Below are 25,498 nucleotides of genomic sequence, written 5' to 3'. Positions count from 1 at the left end.
CAGAGATAAATCATCTATAGTGATCGAATCATCAATACAGCATTTGAATTCTAATGTGGAAATTGAAGGCTCATTTCAGACAATTTTTGATTTCAAACAGAAATTGTGACACTCCTAAATGTATAAAAGACAACAAGGGTCAAACTCAAACTGGTTCTGATTTTGAAGGCCGTCCATTGCATGTTGTTCTGACCAGACTCAGAAACTCATTCACTGAGCGACAAGCGATGCATCGGAGTTTTACTGAACAACTCAGAAAGTCTTTTGTTCAAGCAGCGGTACAACTCTTTTAGATGTGCTCTGGATCCATACCACCTGTCAGCTGTTCAAATTACTGTCCATGTTGTCATGTATTTATTCATTGTGTAGGAGTTGATTTGGTGGCAAATTACAGTCTTCACTGGGGATTCATGAAGCTGTCATATCCAATCCATGCACTTTGATGGCAGTCTGCCCTTCACATATGAATACATGACATGACAGTGGTGTTGGAGGAAGGTCAGGGAGGCACCGTAAACATAAGAATTCATCCTCTGTGTGCCACCTATATCAACTGCATATTAATGGCACTTGGGTTTAAGTGGACCGAGAGCAGATCCATCAAAGAGTTTAAGCATTCACAATGATTCTCTGTGCTTTGCTGTTAATTCGTTACGTGTTAGACTGCACAGCTTTTGTACCCTAATTGTCATTATGTTTTCTTTTCATGTACAGTAATCATGTTCCTTGAGTTTGTTGTGAACATGTATTGTGTGTGTGTGTGTGTGTGTGTGTCTGTGTGTGTGTGTGTGTGTGTGTGTGTGTGTGTGTGTGTGTGTGTGTGTGTTTGATCTCCACAGGGCTACCTGCAGTACTCTGTGTTATTCTATGGTTATTATGGCAGGGTGAGGAAAATTGGCAGTGCAGGGTACCGGCTACCCCTCGCCTACTTCCTGGTTGGGATGGCTGTCTTTGCCTACAGTTTCATCATTTTGTTAAGAAAGTAATGATTACACCACTACAACTGACACTGTTGTGATAACGATTTGATGATGTATTAATGTTATGTTACAATGAGGATGACTTGACCAGGTCGGGCGATCAGTACTGTGTCATTTCACACAAACACCTGCCATTTTTACATGACCCTGCGCTGCCAGATGGTTAGCAGACGGTAGCGCCCGACCAATATGTGAATTTTGGCGCAGAAGCTGATAATGATATCACGGAGAAAAGCATTTCGATATGGATATATTGGCAGATAACCACATTTTTTGCAATGATCCCTCAAATGTTGTTTTCAAACACTTGTGATAAAGATACATAGCAGAGGCAGGATATTATAACATTCAACAGTAAACTGTGTTGTCTTAAAACACATCAATGCACTGAAAAGGTCAAATTCAATAGTTACAAATAACACCAAGTATGTTTTTCTGCACTATATAAGATAATTATGTGCTGATACTGATATATCTGTGATAGGCCAATATTGGCTGATCAAATTAGCCGGCTGCTGTATGGTTGCTAGCAGACAGTGATGAGGCAGGAGTTGCTGGTACAACCATGTGTCTCACAGTACCACATGTTGATACGACCACACCATGTCCACTTAAGCCCCTCAAATGAAGTCGACATACTCAATCATATATTTAAGAATGATGATGATAATCAGTTATTTCCTTGTAATGAAACTGTAGCCTGAGAAAAGAAAAGTGATAATACCAAACAAAGTTCATGACAAAGGTCTATGAGTTTTGGTGACAAAACAAATCTTATCAGAGCTGAGGAATATCAAATCATCCATCTTTGCTCACTTTGTCTGAGCCTTTATTACCGTCAGCTGTGCATAAACTACAGATTCAGAACTTCTTTACAAAATAGAGAAATGTGAAATTGTCACTGCAGTTATCGTACCCGCCGTGAGAAGCAGTAATCCATATGGTGCATCCCTAACATTAATCATTTTTGTGTAAGCCGCAAATGTATGTCTATCCTGATGTTGGTGTCATTCTGTCCACAGACTGTTTAAAAATCTCACTCAGAACCAAAGTGTTGGGCTGGCCAACTGACTGACATCAATATTCTATGATGTTGCTACAATAATATTTTATATGGTTTGATAATATGCTCTGGATGATAATACTCCTGCAGAATGGCTAAGAATTCTCGCCTGAGTCTGGCCAGTGCCTCTGATGAGAACTTCACGTTCTGCTGGAGGGTGTTCTGTGCCTGGGATTACCTGATAGGAAACCCCGAGGCTGCAGAAAGCAAAGGAGCTGCCATCGTCAACAACATCAGGGTCAGACACACACACACACACACACACACACACACACACACACACACACACACACACACACACACACACACACAAACAGTTTGGTCTTTGGTCTTTACATGACTATTTACAGTAACATATATTGTGTATATATTATCTAATGACTGTCCAGTAAGGACACCTCCTTTCCCCTCTTGTGTCTCTGTATTGAAGTTTTTTCATGTACAGATACTATGAATTGAAAACTTTGAGAATGACTGTGTATCACTCTTTATCACATAATAATATTGGATACCAATAATGATAATATTTTTGTTAATAGGAAGCTATTGTGGAGGAGCAGGAAAAGAAGAAGGACACCAGTCTGTAAGAGTCTTTGTTATTGTCTCTTGTTTTTTGTGCATGTACCTGATTTGTCTTCCTCTGTTAGGTCAGCTTAAATAACCAAGTAGTGACTGCATATCCCTCTGTGCTTGTTTCGCCTTTGAATCATTTTACTGTACCTTGCATTTGAAATCAATACACACACAGTGATGTGCACTCATCCTGACATGAGTTACAGAAGCTGAATGTAAATCACAAAAAGGACATGACTGAAGTGACAGAAGAGATTAGAATGAGATGAGTGCCCTGTATCTCCCTCAATATCTCCCACTGGTTCTTCTCCAGTCTGACATACTGTACGGGTGTCAGAGCAGGAGGAAAAAAAGCTCTAAGGTTTAAACCTCTCCTTCTTATACTGTATTACAGAGTCACCTTTTGTTGTGGAGATTGTGCAGCAATAAGGCTCAGACCTTGTCACTCGCACATCAAGCTCAGGGAATGGGGAGTGATGACTTCCCCCTGGTGTAAAGGATAGAGTCAGAGGGCATACTTTAGTAAAAGTAAAGTAGAATTGTTCAAATATTACTAAGGTTAAAGTGTCAGTCACTTATGCAAAGAGTACTCAAGTAAACGTATCTGATATTAAATGTACTTGAGCATCAAAAGTAATTTTCTAGCAATAAATTTACTCAAGTAACAAAAGAACAGGTAAAAGTAAACTTGCATATATTTACATGTCTGAATATACCATATACTGTGCACTGGCCTGGCCAATTGTCTCATCTGATCGTTAGCATTTTTACGGAAGAGGATCAGGGCCACATGTGATTTTTTTTTTAGAGATCCTGTAGAATCCTGAGAATAAAGTCAGAATTCTGACTTTTTTCTCAGAATTCTGACTTTAATCTCTGAATTCTGACTTTAAAGTCAGAACTAAAAAAAAAATTCACATGTGGCCCTGATCCTCTTCCGTACATTTTGATGATTATTGGAGTGTGTTTTTTTTGTTTTGTATTTGAATCTGATTGTTGAAAAAATCATTTGCATTGCACTCATTTGGCTTCGATGCAACATAATCTGAAAAATACCTAGTAACTAAAGTTATTGAATATGTATTGAGTAAAAAAGTACCACATTTGCCTCCAAAATATAGTGGAATGGATGTATGAAGGAACAGAAACATGGAAATACTCAAGTTCAGTACAAGTACCTCAAAATTGTACGTAAATGTACTTGGTTAAACTCCAAAGCTGATTGGAGGTGGGGGTGGATGCTGGTTATGTGATCAGTAAAGGTGGCAGCAGGCCTGGCAGCAGAGCCAGTAAAGAGTGTGTTGGACTGCTGCAGTGTGTCATGTGAATGGAGCGGCAGACTCAAGCTGAATGCCTGGACTAGTTTCAGCTGCCGTTATCTAATGTTTTGGATACAATGCATATATAGAGAAAATCTTTGCTTTCTAGCTGATGAACGTGTTTCTGTGTGTATGTACTCTTCTTTAGGGCAGTTCTGATCAGTCTGCGTATTTTAGCCAACATCCTGGTGCTGCTGTCTCTGGCCGGCAGCATCTACATCATCTACTTTGTGGTGGACCGCTCTCAGAAACTAGAGCAGGAGAAGCCGGAGCTGACGCTGTGGGAGAAGAATGAGGTAGCAGAGTGGAGCAGACATCATCATCATCATCATCAATAGTTTAATCAGATTATCTAACATACAATACAGTTCTAAGGAATCAATGAAAGTGGAGACCCGACACTGATGCAGTGCGAGATGTTGAATGTCAGCTTCTATCTGTCAGCGATCATTTCATCCACTCAGCCTTCTGACTTTAGTGCTGGATCCAAATATCGTTTGTAAATTGTATAGATTAAAACGATCCACCTCTGTCGGGCCGATTTAACTTTGAATATAAAACACAAGTTTCTTTATAAATGTAAGACTATATATGGCCATATAAGTTATAGTAAGCCAAAATATTGAATGAAAATATATTTTTTTTAAATATGTTAATTATAGAGCACTTTTTAAAACAAAGTTCGATGTGCTTCAAACACAATACATAAATGAGTGAATAAATTACCAAAATAATGACAAGGGATAAGAATGTTAAAAATAATAAGAAACACAGGAGGAAATTCAAGACCTAATGATAATTTTACAAAAGCAGGGAATACAGGCAACAAATGCAGATAAGAGATGAGGAGCAAACACAAAACTATTGACTACTCAGAGAGGAAAACACATTGACTAGATAAACAGGAAGGTAAACAGGGACAGGTGAAACCAATCAGGGCAATCACACAGAATGACAGGACAGAAACAACTACAGGAGGTGTGAGCCAAAACACAACATGAGGAGCATCACCTACTAAATTAATAAATAGCTAAATTAATGCTGCAGTCACCGTTGGAGATCAGAATGTCCTCATGGACATATACAACTTATGACATCAAAATGTTTCAGGTGCATATCGCCAAAAGTATATAAAAAAAAAGACAATGATAGCTATTTTAGAGTTGTTGAAGTTTTATTGATTTAGCCACTACTAACAATATCAATATCAGTATATTTGGATTTTTTTTTTGCAGGAAAAACTAATTATAAGTATAACTGACACAAATGTGATGAAGTCACTGCTGGTGGTGTAAGGAGAGGCTGGTGGGTCCTCTGAATGCTCAGGCTCTATATGGTGAATTAGGCTAAAATGTCAGCTTTGGTTTTGAGCACATTCATAACAACTCATTATAAGCCTAAAAGCTTCTCCATGTTGTCTTTGGAGTGTGTGGAGGGAGGACAAAGCTGGTCAGAACATTACAACGACTGTATTTTTATACACTAGGAAGATTCACAGTGTGAGCTGGTTTATGAAAGTGATTGTATACACTTAGGACACAATTACACTTAAAGCTGACTGTAGGACGGGTCAGCCACCCTACCAACACATGTTTTTTGAGGAGATGGGAATGAGAAAAATAAACTTTTCTTGCAGCTAGCACCTTTAATGACAATAATGTATATTCTATCTCTGCTGGTCTCAACACAGTAAACCTATATGATAACTACAGAGTGAAATATTCAGATGAACAAATCTCCACAGGTCTTGTGTATTATTTTACATTCGCCAACTGATTCTCATATTTGTTATCCTTTGAGACTGCTATCTCCACTCAAAAACTCAATTTAAAAATCTGAGTTTAAATGTGTCTATGTTCTTGTCACACATAGTGAGGACTGACTCTACTGCCAACAATTTAGTCAACATTTAATTTAATTTTTTTTAAAAAGTGCTCACATCTTCGCTGATAAAGGAGAGACGGAGGTTTCAACCTTTTTTTCTTACAAGGAGGACCCTTGACGTGAGTGACGTTCATGTCCTTGCTCTTTCCAGGTTAGTGTGGTGGTTTCTCTCATCACCATGATTGCTCCGTCTGCCTTCGAGCTGGTGGCTCAGCTCGAGATGTACCACCCACGAACCTCACTGCGCTTCCAGCTGGCCAGGTACCTCATCACTCAAACTGCTGCCTAATGCCTATACAGTACATCAGAGTTGTTACTGCACACTAACATTGATCATGTATTTATGTGTTTGCAGGGTGCTTGTTTTATACCTGGGGAATCTCTACAGCCTCATTATTGCCCTCCTTGATAAGGTCAACAGTATGAGCTCTGCTGTGAGTATAGAAACATGCATTTGTTTTTATTTGATTCTTTCCATCACCTGGGCCTCATTTTTGTAGCTCGTACCTTTCAGTTATGATAAGATCATTCTACTTTTAGTCTGCATGCCTAAGATCTGGAGATGTCGCCCCTGCACCTACACATACCTACACCTACACAGTTCTGTATTGGAAACTTGTGCCAGCGCACCCATACTTTAAAATGGTGCTTGAAAACATCACATCATCTCTGATAATGGCCTAGTAACTTGTGATAATTATCTGACATCTCTGTAAAGAATTTCTTCTGCATGGCACAATATTAGCAGCTTTAAAGTAAATGCTTCTGGTTCAACATTTACAGAAGTACAGTTTACTTGTTTACAGTTAGACTTAGACTTAGACAACTTTATTCATCCTTTTGGGAGGTTTCCTCAAGGAGAATGAAGCTCCATGTCACACACAGCACTGTTACACACATATAGAGGATCAAGAAAGAAGAGACACCAAGGTACCCGACACCCATATAAAGACAGAAAACCAAATACAATATATTATACATAAATATATAAATATATAAATATATATATATATATATATATATATATATATATATATATATATATATACATATATAAATATATATATATATATATATATATATATATATATATATACATATATACATATATATATGGTTTTTCATGAACAGTCCAGCATGTCTATAGTTTTAGTTGGGCAGACCTCTCCTCCCTGTCCCTCAGTCTCTCTGTGTTCGCCCTCCTCCTCCCTCGTGAGGAGTTGAACAGTTTGATGGCACGGGGGACAAAGGAGTTTTTCAGTCTATTTGTCTGGCTCTTTGGAAGGAGCAGCCTGTCGCTGAACCGGCTCCTACGGCTGCTGATGACAGTGTGCAGAGGGTGGTTGGCCATGCCGACCACAGAGCCGGCCTGCCTGACCAGCTTCTCCAACCTGTAGAGGTCTGCCTTTGATGTGTTCCTACCCCAGCACACCACAGTGTAGGAGAGAACGCTGGCGACCACAGACTGATAGAACAGCCGCAGGAGCTTCCTGCAGATGTTGAAGGACCGCAGCCTCCTCAGGAACTACATCCTGCTCTGAGCCTTCTTATACAGCTGCTTGGTGTTGCTCGTCCAGTCCAGCTTGTTGCCCACAGCCCAAGATATTTGTAGGTCTCCATGACCTCCACCTCCTCTGCTCCTAACAGAACTGGTCTAGGTCTGGGTCTGTCCCTCCCAAAGTCAATGACCAGTCCTTTAGTCTTTGAGGTGTTGAGCTGCAGGTTGTTTGTGTGGCACCAGACAACAAAGTTCCTCACCAGGCTCCTGTATTCCTCCTCTTCATCATCTCTGATACACCCCATGATGGCCGTGTCATCTGCGAACTTCTGGATGTGACACGTATCAGAGTTGTAGCAGAAGTCCGCTGTGTACAGAGTGAAGAGGAGGGGGGACAGCACAGTCCCCTGCGGAGCTCCTAAGCTGCTGATCACAGTGTCAGACTTGATGTCCTTCAGCCTGACATACTGCGATCCGTCGGTGAGGTAGCTGGAGGTAGGTAGCAGGTAGTTGGGGTAAAAAGAGAACTGACAATTGATTAGTACTGCTATTATTAACCTTGTAGCGACACATTATCTAATAACGCCCCATTATATAATAATGTAATTCATTTCAATTCATTATTTAATAACGACGCATTTTGTAATAATCTGCCACATTTTGTAGTAAATTCTTGAATGCAATATGTAATAAACTTTGCTGCATTTTGTAATAAGTTCTTACATATTGCGTCAGTAATTACAAAATGCAGGCATTGCACTTTTTTATCAAGACAATGTAATAATTTGGTGCATTATGTAATAAACCACCAAAATGGATGTCTTAATTACTAAGAAAAAACATACCATCAGAACAACATGTACTTTAAGCATACCAGCATGAATCATAAATATATATTAATTTAAAAACTAGTAGGATGTTTCATCAAATATAACTGAATTCACAGAGAATGTGTTTGAAAGCTCATAGGCTATAACTACAGATAAAGGGCAAAATTTGTTTCATTTTCTGTTTCTGTTGTTCATGTTTTGTCTGCATCTATCACATATACTATTTGCATAACATAATCCAGATTGCATGTGTGTATGTCTTCCAACATTTCAGTGCACTGATAATGTTCGTGCCAGTAACTATCATTTAGTGCAGTTTTTGTCTCTTTGAGCTTTCAAACACATTCTCTATAAATTCAGTTATATTTGATTTAGATCTGACCAATGAAACATCCTACTAGTTTTTAAAATTAATTCATATTTACGATTCATGCTAGTATGCTTAAAGTCAATGTCGTTCTGATGGTATAATGTTTTTTTTTTCTAATTAAGACATTCATTTTGGTGGTTTATTACATAATGCACCAAATTATTGACCTGCATTTTGTAATTACTGAAGCAATATGTAAGAACTTGTGGCAAAAGTGTATTACATATTGTGTTCAAGAATTTTATCACAAAATGTGGCAGATTATTACAAAATGCGACATTATTACATAATGAATTGAAAATGTATCATGTTATTGCATGATGGGTCATTATTACATAATGTGGCGCTACAGACCTTATAAAAATCTAAATGTGTTGATTGCTCAACTGCAACCATCTTACTTCAGTTCCAGAATAAGTGAATCCATGAATAAATATCAATCTCACATCTGCATGGTTTAATACAGAGCTGGTGTCATGTTAATCATGTTAGCTTAGCTTAGCTTAGCTTAACGACAAGCAAGGGGGAACTGCTAGCATAGCTTGGTCCAAAGTTCAAATACAAAAGTACCAACATCTCTAAAACTTGTCTTATTGACAAATTTTATGTTTAACAGAAATACTTATGTCACATTATTGTTGGGGCTCAATTAAAGGAGACTGGAGCGAGCTAGGCTTGCTGGTTCCCTCTCACTTTATGCTAAATCAGGCAAAACGAGCCTTAGCCTGCACTGAGCAAACAGTGAACAGACTCTTGTTGAACCATTCCTTTTGCATTATAAAGTAGTGATTCATTATTAGTTGCCCATATGAGAGTAGCACAGCAGTGATTAATGGACCCGTCTCTTTGTCTTCCAGATCCTGGTGAATCCAGGGAACTGGTCTGACTCCAGCTCCTTCCTGGCCACCATCTCTCAGCCGGAGGTAGACAGTCTCTCCACCATGGTTTCTGACATCTCTGTCTCTGAGCATCGCAACACTACCATAGCGACCATTCCCATGGTCATGAATATTAGTAGGAGCGGCTCAGGGACCATCTCCAACCAGACAGCTCTGTTTGAAAAGAACACCCGCTCTCAGCAGGACCAATGCTGGGAGACCTACGTTGGACAGGTCCTCTCTTCTGACTACTGTACATTTCATAGTCACATTGCATACTTCTTGTAGCTTTCTAAGTAGGTCCAGTATAAAATGTGAAAAAAGTCACACATCTTCTTGTGATTGTTCGGACAGAGATTACATGTATAAGATTCAAAATATCTAAAAGTCACGCAATTTAGAAATGAAAATGTCAGATTGTGTTTATGCTGTATATAGTATACAGTATGGGAGCAGAACAGATATAGGTTATTATACTTCTGATTTCACTGGGTCTCCTTATGGTCAAAATTGTGTTTCAGTAGCTTTACAGCATTTAGGCAAGGCAAGGCAAGTTTATTTGTGTAGCACAATTCAGACACAAGGCAAATCAAAGTGCTTTACAGGCACACACAAATTACATTAAAAGACATAAAAATGTAATTTAAATTAACAAGTAAAAGCATTAAGAAACAAACATTAAAACAAGTAGGCTAAAATAGAAAAGCTTTAAAAAGGGACAAGACTGTAGAATAAGAGTCACAATGCAGTTCAAAGACTTGAAATTGCTTCAGTGAAAAGCAAAAAGAAATGTTTTAAGTCTTGATTCAAAAGAGGTAAGAGTTGGAGCAGACCTGCAATTTACAGCGAGCTTGTTCTAGATATGTGGCGCATACTAACTGAATGCTGCTGCTCCATGTTTAGTTTTGACTCTAGGGACTGAAAGCAGACTGGTACCTGACGATCTCCGTGGTCTGGATTGTTCATAAGATGGCAGCAAATCGGAAATGTATTTTGGCCCGAAACCATTAAGGGCTTTATAAACCAACAGCCAGATTTTGAAATCTATCCTATTCTATTCTCGAGCAGTAGCGTTCTGAATCAGCTTTAACAGGCATGTGCATTGTACTGGCAATGCCTTCTCTCCATGCAAGTCCCTAATGTGCTAAGTGCTTACACACTGACCTCGAGACATCACTGAGACATTGGCGAGCAGGTTTCAGCCTTCTGTGAGTGCTGAGTAAGTGAATGAACTGTGTATGTGTGTCTCCAGGAGATGCTGAAGCTGTCCATCATCGACATGATCTTCACAGTGGCCAGCATCCTGCTCATTGACTTCATCAGAGGTTTGGTGGTTCGGTACCTGAGTGATTGTTGCTGCTGGGATCTAGAGAGCAAGTTTGTAAGTTGAACACAAGATTGTGTGTTTGTGTTGTTAAAACTTTGTGTTGCTTTGAGCTGTTACTGTTAATGGCTCAGCACATACCTCCCAAATTCTTATTTTTTTCGCTACGGTATTTATCATGAAGTGAGACATACTAAGTTATCTCTGGACAGGGCGAGACTTACTTCCAGTCTGTGCTAAGCTAATCAGTATCTGACTGTAGCCTTGACAGACAAATATGAGATGAATATAGAATTCATCTAAATCTCTACCAATAAAACTGTTACAGATCTGATGTTTTTTTTTGATAACTTTGAAACCAGCATTGTCTAGAAAAAATGTTCCTTGCTAGAAATGTTCTTCTTCCATGCCTTTTACTGCTGCACTGCTGTTTTCCTTGGCATGTTATAGCCACCTGTGGATCAGTGGAATAGAAAGAAGCCATTGGCAGGAGCTTGCGAATGGCTTCTGTTCCGCTTGCTCACGTAGATGCATGTTTGTCCAACTCAAAGAACCATTGCTACTAGCATTCAGAAACTATTGTCCATGGGTCAGTTCACTCAAATCTCAAAAGAATAAATCACTTTACTCATGGTGTCTCCTTATACAGATATTGTATGAGTTGTGGTTTTATTTGCAGAGGTACTGAGAATTTTACTTCCAGTGCATGGAACTAAATTAATTTCATCTGTGGCACTCATTGCATAATTTGAAAAACCTTTAACCTCTAGTATTCTTGAGTTCCTACAAAATGTGGTCACACTTTTCTTTGTGGCGAGGGAAGTTATTTGTATTGCACATATTTAGATAAATTAATGCTTGCTTTACATAATTCATAAAAACAACATAAAAACATGCTAATTCAAATCAAAAGAATGGAACAAATTTTCAAAGGAAATTAAAAAGGCATAGGACAGCACGATAAAGTCAAGGTCAAAAGTTTACATACGTTTACAAGAATAACAGTGGCGCACATACTAATTTGTCACAAGACATTAATGAAGTTTGGTTCAATAATGAATTAAAGGTCTTCTGAAAATGTGACCAAATCTGCTGGATCAAATACTGTATATACATACAGTAACTTGAATGATCAGTTTGGTGATTAAACCATGTTGTGTGAATCAAATGTTCTTAGAAGTAGTAAAGAGGTCACGCTACAGAGTGACAGCTAATGACTTTTCTGGGCTCATTTTAATAGGGCTCGTTTGATACAGCCATTAGACTCAGCCACAAATACTACAATGAGAAAGTCTAAGGAGATCAGCATTGATGTGAAAGAGCACAGTGATTTGATCAGGTCGGGAGTCAAGTCACTTGAAGCAATTTCAAAATCAGTTACAGGTACCATAGATCAACTGTACAAACAACTCTTTGTAAGTATAATGTGTATGGCACAGTTATGTCACTGCTTATGATTAGGTAGAAACCTGCTGCTGAGAGAAAAAAGGATGGTCAAGAGTCAACCAAAAACACCACAAAGCCAATCTGCAATGAATGAGAAGCTGCTGGAAGACAGCTGTCAGTGTCCACAGTCAGTGTGTTTTGCATCAACATGAGCTGAGAGGCTGCCGTGTTGAAAGAAGCCCTCATTCCAGATGTGCCAGAGGACTACCAGAAGCTTATGGATGGCTATCAAAAGGACCAGCTGAGGTGAAAATGTCCAAATAACCAAATATTAGAACTACTGTATGTATATTTATGATCCAGCAGATTTCGTCACATTTTCAGACCTATAATAAATTCATTACTGAACCAAACTTCATGAATGTTTTTGTGACAAAGTGGATCACAGAAACATGTGCAGCAGAAATCACTGAACTGAACTGAAGCTGTGATATACACGCTCTTTACAAGTGGATGGAAACTTTTCACCATGACTGTTATTATGATGTTCAGTCAAAGACTGTGCAGAATATAAAAGTTTTAAATAGCAGATCTCTACGGACAACCTGAGTCCAAGATTAGGTTTTTGGTTTTCAGAGACAGAGTTGACCGCTAACATTTAGCCTTCCATCTTTTTCTACCAAGGCAATTATTCCCCAAAGTCTTAGCTATTTGTAAAGCTGGGGCGGCTGTAGCTCAGGGGGTCAAGCCAGTGTTTTGCTATCGAAAGGCCGCTGTTTCGATTCCCCTGGTCTGCATGGTGAAGGGTCCTTGGGCAAGATGTTGAATGCCAAACTGCTCCTGATGTGCTGGTCGGCACCTTGCATGGCAGCTACCACCATAGGCATATGTATGAATTACTGTAAGTTGCTTTGGACAAGTGTAATTTTTAGATAAATATGGGAGGGAGTGCTCCTTTGAGTTGAGACAATTCTCTTGTTTCTTCAGCCAAAAAAACTATTAAAACGCCCTGAATCATCTGAAAAATGCATTTACACAAAGCTGCAAACATGGCTGTTGATGTTTTGGAGATAAGTGGTTTTCACTGGACACCTTTCACTGTGAGATTCAAGGGGCGCTAAGGGGGAAAATCCAGGGGCAAGCCAAACAACACCACCTGGAGACTTTCAACCACAAGAAATCTTTGAACCTCGTAGATAGACTGGAAAATAAGGACACACAGGCTGCTTAATAAGGAGAGACACTTTAACACTTATTATTCAATATTTAGATTTAACATTCATATTTAGATTTAACATTTAGATTTAACATTTAGATTCAGACTAACATTTAACAATTTAGATTTAGATTTTTTTTTTTAGATTTTTTATTTAGATTTAGATTTTTTTTATTTAGATTTAGCACTGACATTTAATTTTTTACAAGAGAAGTTAATATCAAAAAGTTCACAAATACTGCTGTAAATCTGGTCAAAAGTAACATTAAAAAATTTAGGTTTTTAACATGGTTTGTTGATATATACGGAGCCCCAGACATGACATGGTCAAAAAAAATATTAAATTGTGGCCTCAATATAGCTATAACGTGTGCACAAAATACTAATTCGTGGCCATGAAATAAGTATAACGTGCGCACGAAATACTACTTTGTGGCCACGAAGTCGGTATAATGTGCACACGAAATACAAATTAATAATATTAATATAATTCCTGGACAGCTGGGTAAGCAAATTGAGTGCACCTTCTCTGCAAACTGCAATAGCCTACGTGATGTCCTTAAGGTGAGTGTCTTATCTTATTCTGTTCTAGTCAGTATCTTGTTATCCCGCATTTAGGCAGTGCCTTTCACTGATCCTCTCCTTTGAAAGTAGCATCATGTGTGTCAGACTCTCAGCTGAGGGAATAATGCGTTTAATGATGCCACTGAACGCAGCCGTGCATTTACAGTAGCGCTCACTAAATGTATTGCGTTGCCAAGGGAACCTATAGCCTATCAGTGATCAGAATCTAGTGTATATATTGATTTGCAGGTTGTTGTTGCTCTGACTGAACTACTGAAGGTGTCTGTAGTGTTCTCTGGACATTTGTCCTTCAGTGAAATCACAGATGTTTAAAAGTTCACTATATTATAGGCCTACTTCAGGCACTGCCTAAATGCGGGATAACAAGATATTGACTAGAACAGAATAAGAAAAGACACTCACATTCAGGACGAAAGAGTTTTTGAGTCAGTCCAGCTCCACCAACAGACTCAAAAACTCTTTCGTCCCCCTTGCCATCAGACTGTATAACAGCTCTCAGTAAAGTCAGGGAGGACAATAGATAATAGATAATGGACAATTTCTACCTCTATTTGCACTGTTTCACTTTCGTTTGCATTGTCAACCAATTTGCACTGTTTACTGCAGCTACTTGTAGGACACACACTTCTTGATAAGTAGGGTAATTAATCACTGGCGATTAATAAGACACTCGTAAATGGGGCACCACCTTCGTTGTCTAACTATTTTGAATAATCTGAAGGACATTATTCAAAATCCAACTGTACAAGTTTGGCTTGAACAGTTCAAATCAATTCCAAATCAATTTATTCAGCCTCATATTCTGAAGCAGTGACTTCTTTGCACGTATCCATTGGTTCTCCACATTAAAACTAAGATCCAGACAAAGACAAACAATTATATATGTTTATTGACTTAATAGGTAAAATAAATGAAATGACAATTTTAGACGAACAACAACAGATAACAGAGAATGTAAAGATTGTAATAAGCAAAATAATAAAGTCATGTGACCGTCGGCAGATGGAAAAGTTACAGGGTCGGGTTTTTATATATTAAATATTACGGGAGTAATTTTTAATACTAACGAGACCCTAATCTCAGTTCTCTTAAGTTCATAGGATAGAAGTCAGAACTTAGACAGAAGTCAGAACTTTAGACACCAACTTGTTCTCACGTGTGTGGATCCAGCTGCATGAAGACGTTCAGCCTGTTTTGTCTGGGAGTCAGGAGGTACTGAAGCTTGGTCTCTTTGAGAGTTCTGGGTTGGACTACGGCACAGCGGTCCAATAGCCAAAGGGAAGGCCAGTACTCTGTTGAGAAAGTCTCGGCCCGAAGGCCCAGCGGGGTTTCCACATTGGGTGCGCTGGGGGCAGAGTCGGTCTCGGCTGGGAGCACAAAAAGTCTCTTTCATTGGAGACTCCTTGCAAGGCTTCTGAAGCAGACAATGACTGCAACGTTCTTCATCAAATGATCATAGTCTTGAAAAAGGCTTTTTCTTTGTGGTTTCAAGTGGTGGTTCTTAAGTTCTGATTCTTAAACTAATTCAACTTCTTCTGGCTCAGGCGGTGATACTTTAACAGTATATTAAAATCAAAAATCAAAAAGAAAAGAATTTAGTTCTCTTAAAACTTGGATAAAAGTAAAGCACTTAAAGTAGTGATTCAATTCGCTTTTCTTAGAGCTTGTGCAAAAATAAAAATAAAGATTACTTTAAAAATGAAAATAAAAAGGAAAGAAAGAAGAGAAGAGATAGAGGAGTGGAAGAGTGAAGAGGAGAAGCAGAGAAGAGAAGAAGAAGGAGAAGAAGAAAGGAGAGCAGAAGTAGAAGACAGAAGTGAGGAGCAAAGCATGTCTCTCTGTTTTTATGACCTGCAGCAGACGGACCAAAAGCTGACAGTGTCACTCCTTCTGTGTCCTGTGTTTAGGCTCCCAGAAGTTTAATCTAACTAAAATATTGTTTTAATGTTTCGAAATCATGTTTAACATCCCAAAAACTTCACCATCTTAAAAGTCAAATTTTTGTCTTTGTGAAAAGATGTGGCATGATTATGATCACTTATCATTCAAAAAGAATTAAAACATGATTAAGGCATAAAACACTTGAATATACAGTAGAACCAAGGACTTATACATATTCCTTCTAGTTCTATCATAACAAAACATGTCAGAGACATTTTACTGGTAAATAACAAAAGTATTACACACAAAGAGGAACTCGGATGGAGACTGGTGTGGACTGGAATGTCACACACAGGATCCTAAAACAGTTTGACCCTTGAGGGGGGGGGAATGGGTCATCTTTACCCCAACCAACAAGGGAAAGGAGTTAATCTTCTTTTGGGGGGGGGGGGGGGGGGGGGGGGAAGACCCAATGTGCTTAGTCGTTGTAAATTATTAAAAGAAGGTCTCTGGTGATCTGTTTATAGCAAGAAAACAACATTCTCCAACTCTGTGGAGAGGAGAAGATCTGCCAGGTCAAGAGGTTAGGGGGCTATCAGGCCCACTATGCTGGAGGAAGAAGCCAATTTGGGTTAAAGATAATCATGGCAGAACAGGACCATCCATTTAAGATACAGAGACAAAAGGGCTTGTGTTTACATTTGATCTTTTATTCTATTTTTAATTCTATTCTTAAGGTTAGGGTTTTTAATTTTAGTTTAATGTGTGTTTAATGTATGTCTAATGTATGTTTTGTATTTTGTATGCTACTGGACACTTGAATTTCCCTCAGGATAAATAAAGTATCTATCTATCTATCTATCTATCTATCTATCTATCTATCTATCTATCTATCTATCACGTAGGCTATTTTGGTTTCTAGAGAAGGTGCACTCGATTTGCTTACCCAGTTGTCCAGGAATTATATTAATATCATTAATTAGTATTTTGTGCGCACATTATACCCACTTCGTGGCCACGAAGTAGTATTTCGTGCGCACGCTATAGCTATATTGTGGCCACAATTTAATTTTTTTTTGACCATGTCATGTCTGGGGCTCCGTAGATACATTTGGCAAAAAGTTGCTGTTTATTTTAGCATGCGCAACTTTACGAGCTGTGCCCCATAGGAATCAGGGTTGTAGTTTGTCTTTGTCTGAAGAAAGTTCAGGCACATCCAATCATTGTTGTTGTTCACTGTCCTGTATCTATAGGACTGTAGTCAGAGCAGGGTACATTTGGTCATCCTCTGCATAATTTGGATAGTTATGTGTAATGAGCCTTTGTGGATGTATGTAAATGTTATTTGGAACCTCCACCTGTTGGAACTTCCCATGTGATTGCAGATAGGTATTCATGATTGAAGTTGTGATGATCTACCACCTTGAATCGTATTACTCCTTGTTTTTTTGGAAGTTCTGATGCCAGTTCAGGGAGCAAACTTTTACTCACTGGCCTCAACAGTTTTACCAGCAGGGGCAGGAGAAACTTGTTTTCTCTTTCTGTTGTCTTCATTATCAACAAGGTCGGTGTCACAGAATGGAATGGCCTTGGTTTGGGTGGCAGCAGACAACATGGCCCAGTTTGGGACTGGATTTGATGGCAGTCATAATAAGCACCTATTCTTTTTGTATGCCTGCAAGAAGGAGGAGGGGCAGTGTTAACATATTTGCACAAGACTCCAGAAAAAAACTGCCTGTTAAAACTTAATTTGACATTTAGAGAGAAAACTAACTACAGAACACCACACCAATTGATTTGTCTGTCTCTTCTCAGCCTGAATATGGAGAATTTAAGATAGCAGAGAATGTCCTGCATCTGATTTATAACCAAGGAATGATCTGGTGAGTATTACTCTAATATAACTGACAGAAATGAAACACTGAGGATATCTTTGTAATTCCAGTGTATCACCTTGACCATGCCACTGTGAGTGTAATAGAGGATGTAATTCAGAGTTAATAGTCTGGCCAGTGCTGACCAGTCTCTATGACCCTGTTTAGAGGAATATGGCCCTCTATAACATCTCCATTACACCTCCACAGCAGTCCTGACTGTATTTCCTCAACTCATTCCAGAAATGTCGCCTTGCAGCGATGAACATAATGAAGTGAAACCGTGAGCCACTGTAATGTCTTTTATATGGGCCGTGACCTCAGTGACTGTGTGTGTGTTGTGTGTGTGTGTGTGTGTGTGTGTGTGACTGTGACTGTGTCTGTGTGTGTTGCGGACTTTTCTCTGTCTCTTCTACAGGATGGGAGCATTTTTCTCCCCCTGTCTTCCTGCCTTCAACGTGTTGAAGCTGATTGGTTTGATGTATCTGAGGAGCTGGGCCGTCCTCACCTGTAATGTTCCCCATCAGCAGGTGTTCAGAGCCTCCAGGTCTGACACACACACACACACACACACACACACACTATCAGAACAAAAGGACATGATTTTATGTCTGTATTTGCTCTTGCATCACATACTCCATCTTCATCACTGAGCTGTGCACGGTGTGTGCATGTGATCCTCTGTTTGATAATGATGACGTTGCATCAGCACACTGCTCTGATTACACATTATCGACGGTGCTTACAGGTTATTTTTCTCATCCCCATTTTCTGTGATGGGGACAAATCAGTGTGTTGTCCTGAAGTACAGTACATGCATCTTCGTATACATACACATATATAGACAGGCCCAAGGCGCTCAGCCCACTCTGATTTATGTAACGAGGCTGTCAGTGCTGCTCTCAGTCCTTATCAGTCCTTCCCAGATGTGATGTGTGTGTCTACACACACACACACACACACACAAAGGCAGTCCACTATACAGTTGAGAGAAGATTTCACATGAGCCATTAAATGAAGGAGGCAGAGAGAGATTGATACTGACACGTTGCTGATCGTAAGGAAGACACTTTTATGCCCCCCTACTCATAGTTACTTTACAGAGTGCTGAGACATTTGACATTTGATATGTGCAACACTGACAATCACTCTGTTGGAGATAACATGGATTTTGTTCAAGCATCATTGAAGGGGTTTAGTGTTGTTGGCCCTTAAATAAGCTGCACCACCTAAAAATGGGAGTGTTTGCAGCTTGACTTTCACAAGTGGTAATGTATGGTCAATGCTAAATATTGTAAAGAAAAAAATAAAACCACAAGCACCACACCCAAGGTGATATGATCTAACAGTGTAAATAGTTAATTTTGAGTGAATACCTACAGCAGTGCAGCTATTTATGCAGATTGTGAGGACAAGTATGCTGGCCTCCCTCTTCGTGCGGAAGTAGTTTATCTAGCTAGCCCAAACAAAGTATGCCCAGAAAAGACTCACAGACCAGACAGGTTGCGTTGTCTCTGACCTTTACTGAGGAACATAACTCAGCTGTGAAACTGCAATACAAAATATCCAAAAATGCAGGTTTTTAAAATGCAGCCATACAAACAGACTCACAATCACAATGACTGAGGTAAGTACAGACAACATTGAAAGAGTGTAGTAGAACACTTCAAAATGAATGTAACAACATGAATCATAACAATATCTGAGCTACATGGTTAACAACTTAACAGCTGTGCAAATCTGCCTCTTATATGTACATGGATGAATTATTACAGTGTGTACAACATAAAAAAGATTGTAATACACAACCAATGTTCACCAAACTTATAAAGCATAAAATCTTACGGATATAGCCTTCTGTGGCTTCAAAGACAAAATAAAATCCTTCCACAACACAGAGAAAGATGAGAATTGTCTGCAGCTCCAGCCATGTGCTCTCCTTCACACAAAACTGAAAGCTAAACTTAAAGGAGAACTTCAGTTGATTTCAACATGCAGCTTTATCGCTCAAGCTACCCTTGACTAGCCAGTACCGAAAACGTAAGGTGTCTGCTGATGTTGCATACCTTTTGGGGTGAGAGGCAAAATTCAAGTTTCCATCACTGCCAGTGAGGGAGTAAGCGCACGCTCGACGGATCGACTATTTTGGTCTACGACACGGATGTCAACAAACGGTATGTAGCTGCTTGCACAAACACACTGTTTTAACCACTTTTTTATTCATTGTGAGTCATAAACGCTACAGTGCTGTGTTGTAAGGTGTCTGCTGATGTTGCATACCTTTTGGGATGAGATTTGGAGCATGTTAAGACGCTTAAAACACAGTGTAAAGTTCTGACCCCATGCTGTTAGCTGTCAATGCTAACTCTCCGTTCAAGGAGCGCTGTAAGAGGTGGACCAAAAGTGTTCGCGTTTTTTTAGTGCTGGCTAGTCAAGGGTAGCTTGAGCGATAAAGCTGCATGTTGAAATTGACCGAAGTTCTCCTTTAACTAAATCTGAGTTAAGTCTGCATTCATCTATGCATCCACAGGGGGCAGTATTGCACTGTATTAAGACATCAGATAGTTAACAGTTCAGTATGGCATTCAAAGGCCATGACGATAAGATTTGAAAAAAGAAGCCACGGCCCTGATTACACAGAAATACATCCTAACATGCCAAGCTGCTGGAAAAAGGGGTATTTTTGGTGCACTTGTGGAGTGGGAACTTGAAGCAACATGACTTTGTGGACTCACCAGCTAATTCAGAAAATGTTCATCACGTATAGTGAAAATGTGTTATTCTCAAACTGCTTAACATTTGGGTGTTAAGCAGGATGTGGTGAGTGTAGCTTAGCATAAAAGTTGGAAAGGAGGATGAAACACAACAAATCACAAATCATGACTACCACTGACCCAGCATTTCACAAAGTCACTTGATACGTTATTGAAATACAATTATTAAGGTGTGCATCGTGTGTGTAAACAAGTGCAGTCCTGTCTTTTATCCATTAGACTTTGCACCGCTGCTGAAATTTCATGCCATGATGTAAGATTTTACAGATTTTATTTTTTTATCAATGAAATAATGAAGTTTTGTAGAAGTTGTTAAATGTTCAGTTTCCATCCTTGCCTCAGCTGATGCTCTCTTGACAGTGCTGTTGTCACTACCAGAGCTCAGAGCTGCACAGTTACCGTGAGCACAGCTGCTTTGGGTTTAAAAGTGGTTGATCTGTGTCTGCTCAAGCAGCACTTGTCAGCTGCGCGCCACTTCAATTAATACTGGATAATACATGATGTTCTGCTCATAGGGGTTAAATAACACTAATTCCAAGCTGTTTCTTCTGCATTTTTGCTGCAGTTGTTGTAAAAGTCATGTAAAGCTGAGGTTAGGTACCTAATTATGATTTCAGCTCTGCTCAGTACAAATGTTCTATCCGTTTGTCATCAGGATGTTATTAGGAACAATTGGCCTCATTCACCAATATCTTCTTAAGAATCTTCTTAGATTCTTTCTTAAGTTGTTCTTAAGAGGTTCCTTAAGAAAACCCCACGTCAGATTCACCAACTTGTTCGTAAGCCTCAGAATTGTTTGCAGCTGTGTTCTTACATTGATGAAAGCCGCAGGAGCAATATATACGCCATTGTTTTGCGGGCCTTGGATGGAGAAATGCCACGTATAAATAGGGTGGGGGGGTTACTAATTGATGGCATGTTTCCAATTTACTTGATTTATCTTAAATCATTGGCACATTTAATTTATTTTAGAATTGAAATTCTTTGTAAATTACCAAAAATATGAAATGAATAAATATGACAGAATTATCACTGTAATATTGCATTTTATTGAACTACACAAGAGAAGAAAACACAACCAAGCCAACATTTCAGCACTGAAATGTGCATAAGAGTACCCCTGAGTGTTCGTAGGATTTGTTCTTGCCTAAGAAAAAATCTTAGATAAGAAAAAATTCATGAATGCCACAATCTTCGTAAAATCTTCGTAAGTGGGACTTAAGAACAAATTTGTTCGTGAGAACGGTTCATGAATGAGGCCCAATATCTTGTTGGGTCTTCACCTAATGAAGAGAATGCAATAGCTTTGAGAAATAGTGTGTAAAAGAACTATTCAGTAGGATTGTTTTGTTCTTTTATTCACTATCTCTTTGTTTACCATCAAACCTACTTCACTGGAATACTTCAATGGATCGAAATGGGCCTTCGGCAGTGTGATACCCATGTAACTTATGTCCATTCCAGGTTCTGCTGTTAGACATGTTTTTAGCCTTTCATCACAAAATAGAATCTTTAGATGAGAGCAGATATCCTTCTGTTAACAACATCTTCCACATGGATTGTAATTTCTGCTGCATTTTGCTGAATTGATGAGTATATCTGTGAAAATGACAGACATGTGAAGATTGTACATTTCATCACTTCCATGTTGTCTTTTCCTTCTTAGATCAAACAATTTCTACTTGGCTATGCTGCTTTTCATGCTCTTTCTGTGTATGCTGCCCACCATCTTTGCCATAGTGAGGTACAGACCATCACAGCACTGTGGACCGTTCAGGTACAGTATCAAAGTAATAAAGATGATAATAATAATAGTATTGAAAGATGTTTGTTGAGCACCCCAATCAGAGTGATATCAGTGCCAACTCTGTCTAATACATATATATTTACTGCAATGACAAAAGAAGCTTAACAGACATGTTTCAGAAATACCCACCCACTTCTCAACTTTATTCCACATTTGTTCAGGATACAGAGTACATTATATAAAATCTCAGGAGGGCAGGTGTAACTTACCCACTAAAGGTGGGCAAAGCCATGTGTAATATAAACACACTCATTCTATCAGTTCCTCTTAATACATCACTTCCAAACAGGTTTTGTTGAGCCTAGTTTCGCACAGACTCAGGGCAGTACACAACATCTCAGAGGTCCTGTCTTAGTGTGGCTGCCAGATTTTTGCCAGGTTTTATCCAGGTTTTTATATATATATATAAATATATATATATATATATATATATATGTATATATATATGTATATATATACACTACTATATGTATATATATATATACTATATATATATATATATATATATATGATTAGATAAGATAAGATAGATTCATCATTTTTACTTTATTACATTTTATTTTTCATACTTTTTTATTGGGATACTGCACATTGATCAACATGGCAGTGTTAGCTGGAAACCTTTAGCCATTGTTGACTTCAGCTTAGCATTCATACAGTAAAGGCTCTACTTCCTTTAAATTTCAATTCTGGAGCCGAGTACAGAGTAAAGCATCCTGACTGGAAACATTACAAATCAGCATGGTTCATCCCGGCCCAGGACAGGAAGGCTCTATAGATGATTAAAACCACCAGAACATCACTGGTACCATCTACATAGCACCAGTCAGTGCATTTACATGAGACTCAAGAAAACCGAATTACTGGGTTAGTCTGAATATGATGGGATTTCTAAGATGCATGTATACACCTTAGTCTGACTAAAATCGGACTGGATCGGATTTCGAATTAAAGCACCCAGATTATTCGATTGATAGTCGCATTACTCCTGCATGTATACGTTCCAGCGCATCGGATCGGATTTTGCGTTCCGCGCAGGCGCGAGATTTTTCGCCGGGGCCGTGAGCCGGAAGTAGACGGACGGCGGCGGCGGCGTCTTTCCTCCGAAATCACCGCAAGAAAGAGCGCCATTGTGCATCTAGTTTGTGTAATTATCATGTACACCATATACGAAGTGTACAAAGATGTAGCTTCGTCTCGCTCTTCGTACGCCATCTTTCTTGAATGCCGAGGCAGCTGGTGACGTAAAGAGGTCAGCCGGAGGTGGCCCTGTTACCACTAGTTGAAATGGGTACAGCGCCACCTAGCGTACTGGGGTATGACATGCTCCGGCCAATAATCCAATTTTCTCACTGGCATGTATACTCGGATAATTGCAGTTGTCTGATTGAGTAGCAGAGTCGAACTATGGCTGTAATCTGACTAAACTGTGCATGTAAACGCACTGAGTGACATCAGTGAAGTGAGATGTCTGCACAGAGCCCAAAGATACTAAAAGACAACACCCACCCAGCCACAATGTGTTCACCCTGCTGCCATCTGACAACAGGTACAGAAGTACCTGCTGCTGTAACACCAGACTACAGAGCAGCTTCACTCCCCACACTGTGAGACTCCTCAATTCATCCTTCATGCTCCACCATACAAAAAACTTTCATTGTAGTTGTTTGTCTTTGGTGTAACAGGGAAAGACTGAAACTTAAAGGTCCCATATCATAAAAAACAAGTTTTCTCTGCTCTCTGCATATATAAACTGGTCCTCCCTGAGCCTGCCAACTCCCAGAATGAGGAAAACAAGCGAGTCCTGCATGGTCTCTGCAGCCCACCCACTGCTTCAGTAACGAGGGTCGGTACAAAGCTGGCTTTGCCTCGACACTGACCCTCGTAAAAGGATCAGTCTCAACCATACCAGACCCAGCAACTGCACCCGAGCCAGCGATAAGTGTCGCCGCGGTTTGATAGTAACGTTAGTTGCCGACGAGTATGGTGAAGTTAGCTGGAAATTGGCTAACTAGTTAGCTCCACTTCGGTCTGCTATGCAATGGAGTTTGAAGCGAGTTTAATGTTAATAATATTATGATGGAGCTTTGTTGTCACAGTAGAAAGTCTGGAAACATGTGCAGACTGGAGACAGAGACGATGTGAACAGTGTATAACAGTTTGGAGACTGTGTTGGAGACAAACACAGCTTTCGCTAGCTGTTAGCCATTAGCTACATGGTAACGTTAGTAACTGTAATAACACATACAAACAAACTAACATTATTTAGACACTCTAACCATTCTGAAACGTCCTGCTGCAGCCGCAGAGTCTGTACTTCTTCAGGAGCCTCTCCTTCTGGGTCCGATTCTGGGTCAAACTGGTTCGGTTGAACGAAAAAATCTCCGCGAGCCACAGTGTTACATCCACCGTAAACATTAGCGCATGCTACCGTTAGCATGAGGGGCTTCCTCTCCCTGAGAGTGACATAGCAGGCAAGGCTCCCCAAGTAGGCGTTGACAGACGGAGCTCATTAGCATTTAAAGGTGCAGGCACAGAAACAGACTGCTGTGAACAGAGCTCAGCAGAGCGACTTTTAGACAACTGGAGTTCAGGACCATGGATGTGTTTGGGGCAATACATATCGAATACAGAGTTGTTGAACCTCTGACAGCTGTGTGAAATTGATGAAAAACAGTATAATATGGGACCTTTAAACCTTGAAATGTTAAATTTGCTGCTTCAATACAACTGACAACATTTCAATTATAACAGGAGACAGCTAAACAAAGGATTTAAAGTAAGGTGAGCAATGGACGGTATAGGAAATGTGGAATGCAAGCAAAATAAATTGTTACACAGAGAATATTATTTTGATGAGAGCTGGAGCATGATTTGAGAGGGCATCTCTCACCTCAGTCACTGCATACCAGCCTTTAGTTATCACTCAGCTTGAATGTGAATGCAGGTTAAATGTATTTGATGTGGCTGCAGGTGACAGGATGCCCTGGAAACAGAAGCCAACGTTGTTGCCAGACATGGCTCTGTTTGTTGGCAGTCACCACATTCAGAAAGTCTTCTGCCGGCACCTAAGGTGTGGTTGTGTTTATGTTGTTTGTAAATGTTAACATTTGTCTTTCAGTGGCCAAGAGAAGATTTATGACATCATCTCTGAGACAGTGGCCAGTGATTTCCCACTGTGGTTCAGCAAAGTGATGAGTTATGTTACCAGCCCTGTGGTAGTGCTGCCAGCACTGCTGTTACTGTTGTAAGATTG

The 25,498-nt window shown here is 39.5% G+C and overlaps 1 protein-coding gene across 1 annotated transcript in view; it reads left to right on the top strand.

The window, feature by feature from the left end:
- tmc3 (transmembrane channel like 3) overlaps positions 1-25,498 on the top strand; it is a 52,784-nt gene that overhangs the window by 20,604 nt on the left and 6,682 nt on the right. Inside the window, exons 7-18 of the mRNA XM_030413638.1 lie at positions 840-982; positions 2,134-2,281; positions 2,583-2,626; positions 4,084-4,231; positions 5,971-6,080; positions 6,175-6,253; positions 9,375-9,629; positions 10,648-10,776; positions 17,603-17,670; positions 18,080-18,208; positions 22,102-22,212; positions 25,364-25,489. Coding sequence (XP_030269498.1) covers positions 840-982; positions 2,134-2,281; positions 2,583-2,626; positions 4,084-4,231; positions 5,971-6,080; positions 6,175-6,253; positions 9,375-9,629; positions 10,648-10,776; positions 17,603-17,670; positions 18,080-18,208; positions 22,102-22,212; positions 25,364-25,489 — 1,490 coding nt within the window. The remainder of the gene's footprint in view (positions 1-839; positions 983-2,133; positions 2,282-2,582; positions 2,627-4,083; positions 4,232-5,970; positions 6,081-6,174; positions 6,254-9,374; positions 9,630-10,647; positions 10,777-17,602; positions 17,671-18,079; positions 18,209-22,101; positions 22,213-25,363; positions 25,490-25,498) is intronic.

The sequence above is a fragment of the Sparus aurata genome, chromosome 4 (assembly GCF_900880675.1).
Source record: "Sparus aurata chromosome 4, fSpaAur1.1, whole genome shotgun sequence".
Lineage (NCBI taxonomy): Eukaryota > Metazoa > Chordata > Actinopteri > Spariformes > Sparidae > Sparus > Sparus aurata.
This window is presented reverse-complemented; position numbering and strand designations above follow the sequence as displayed.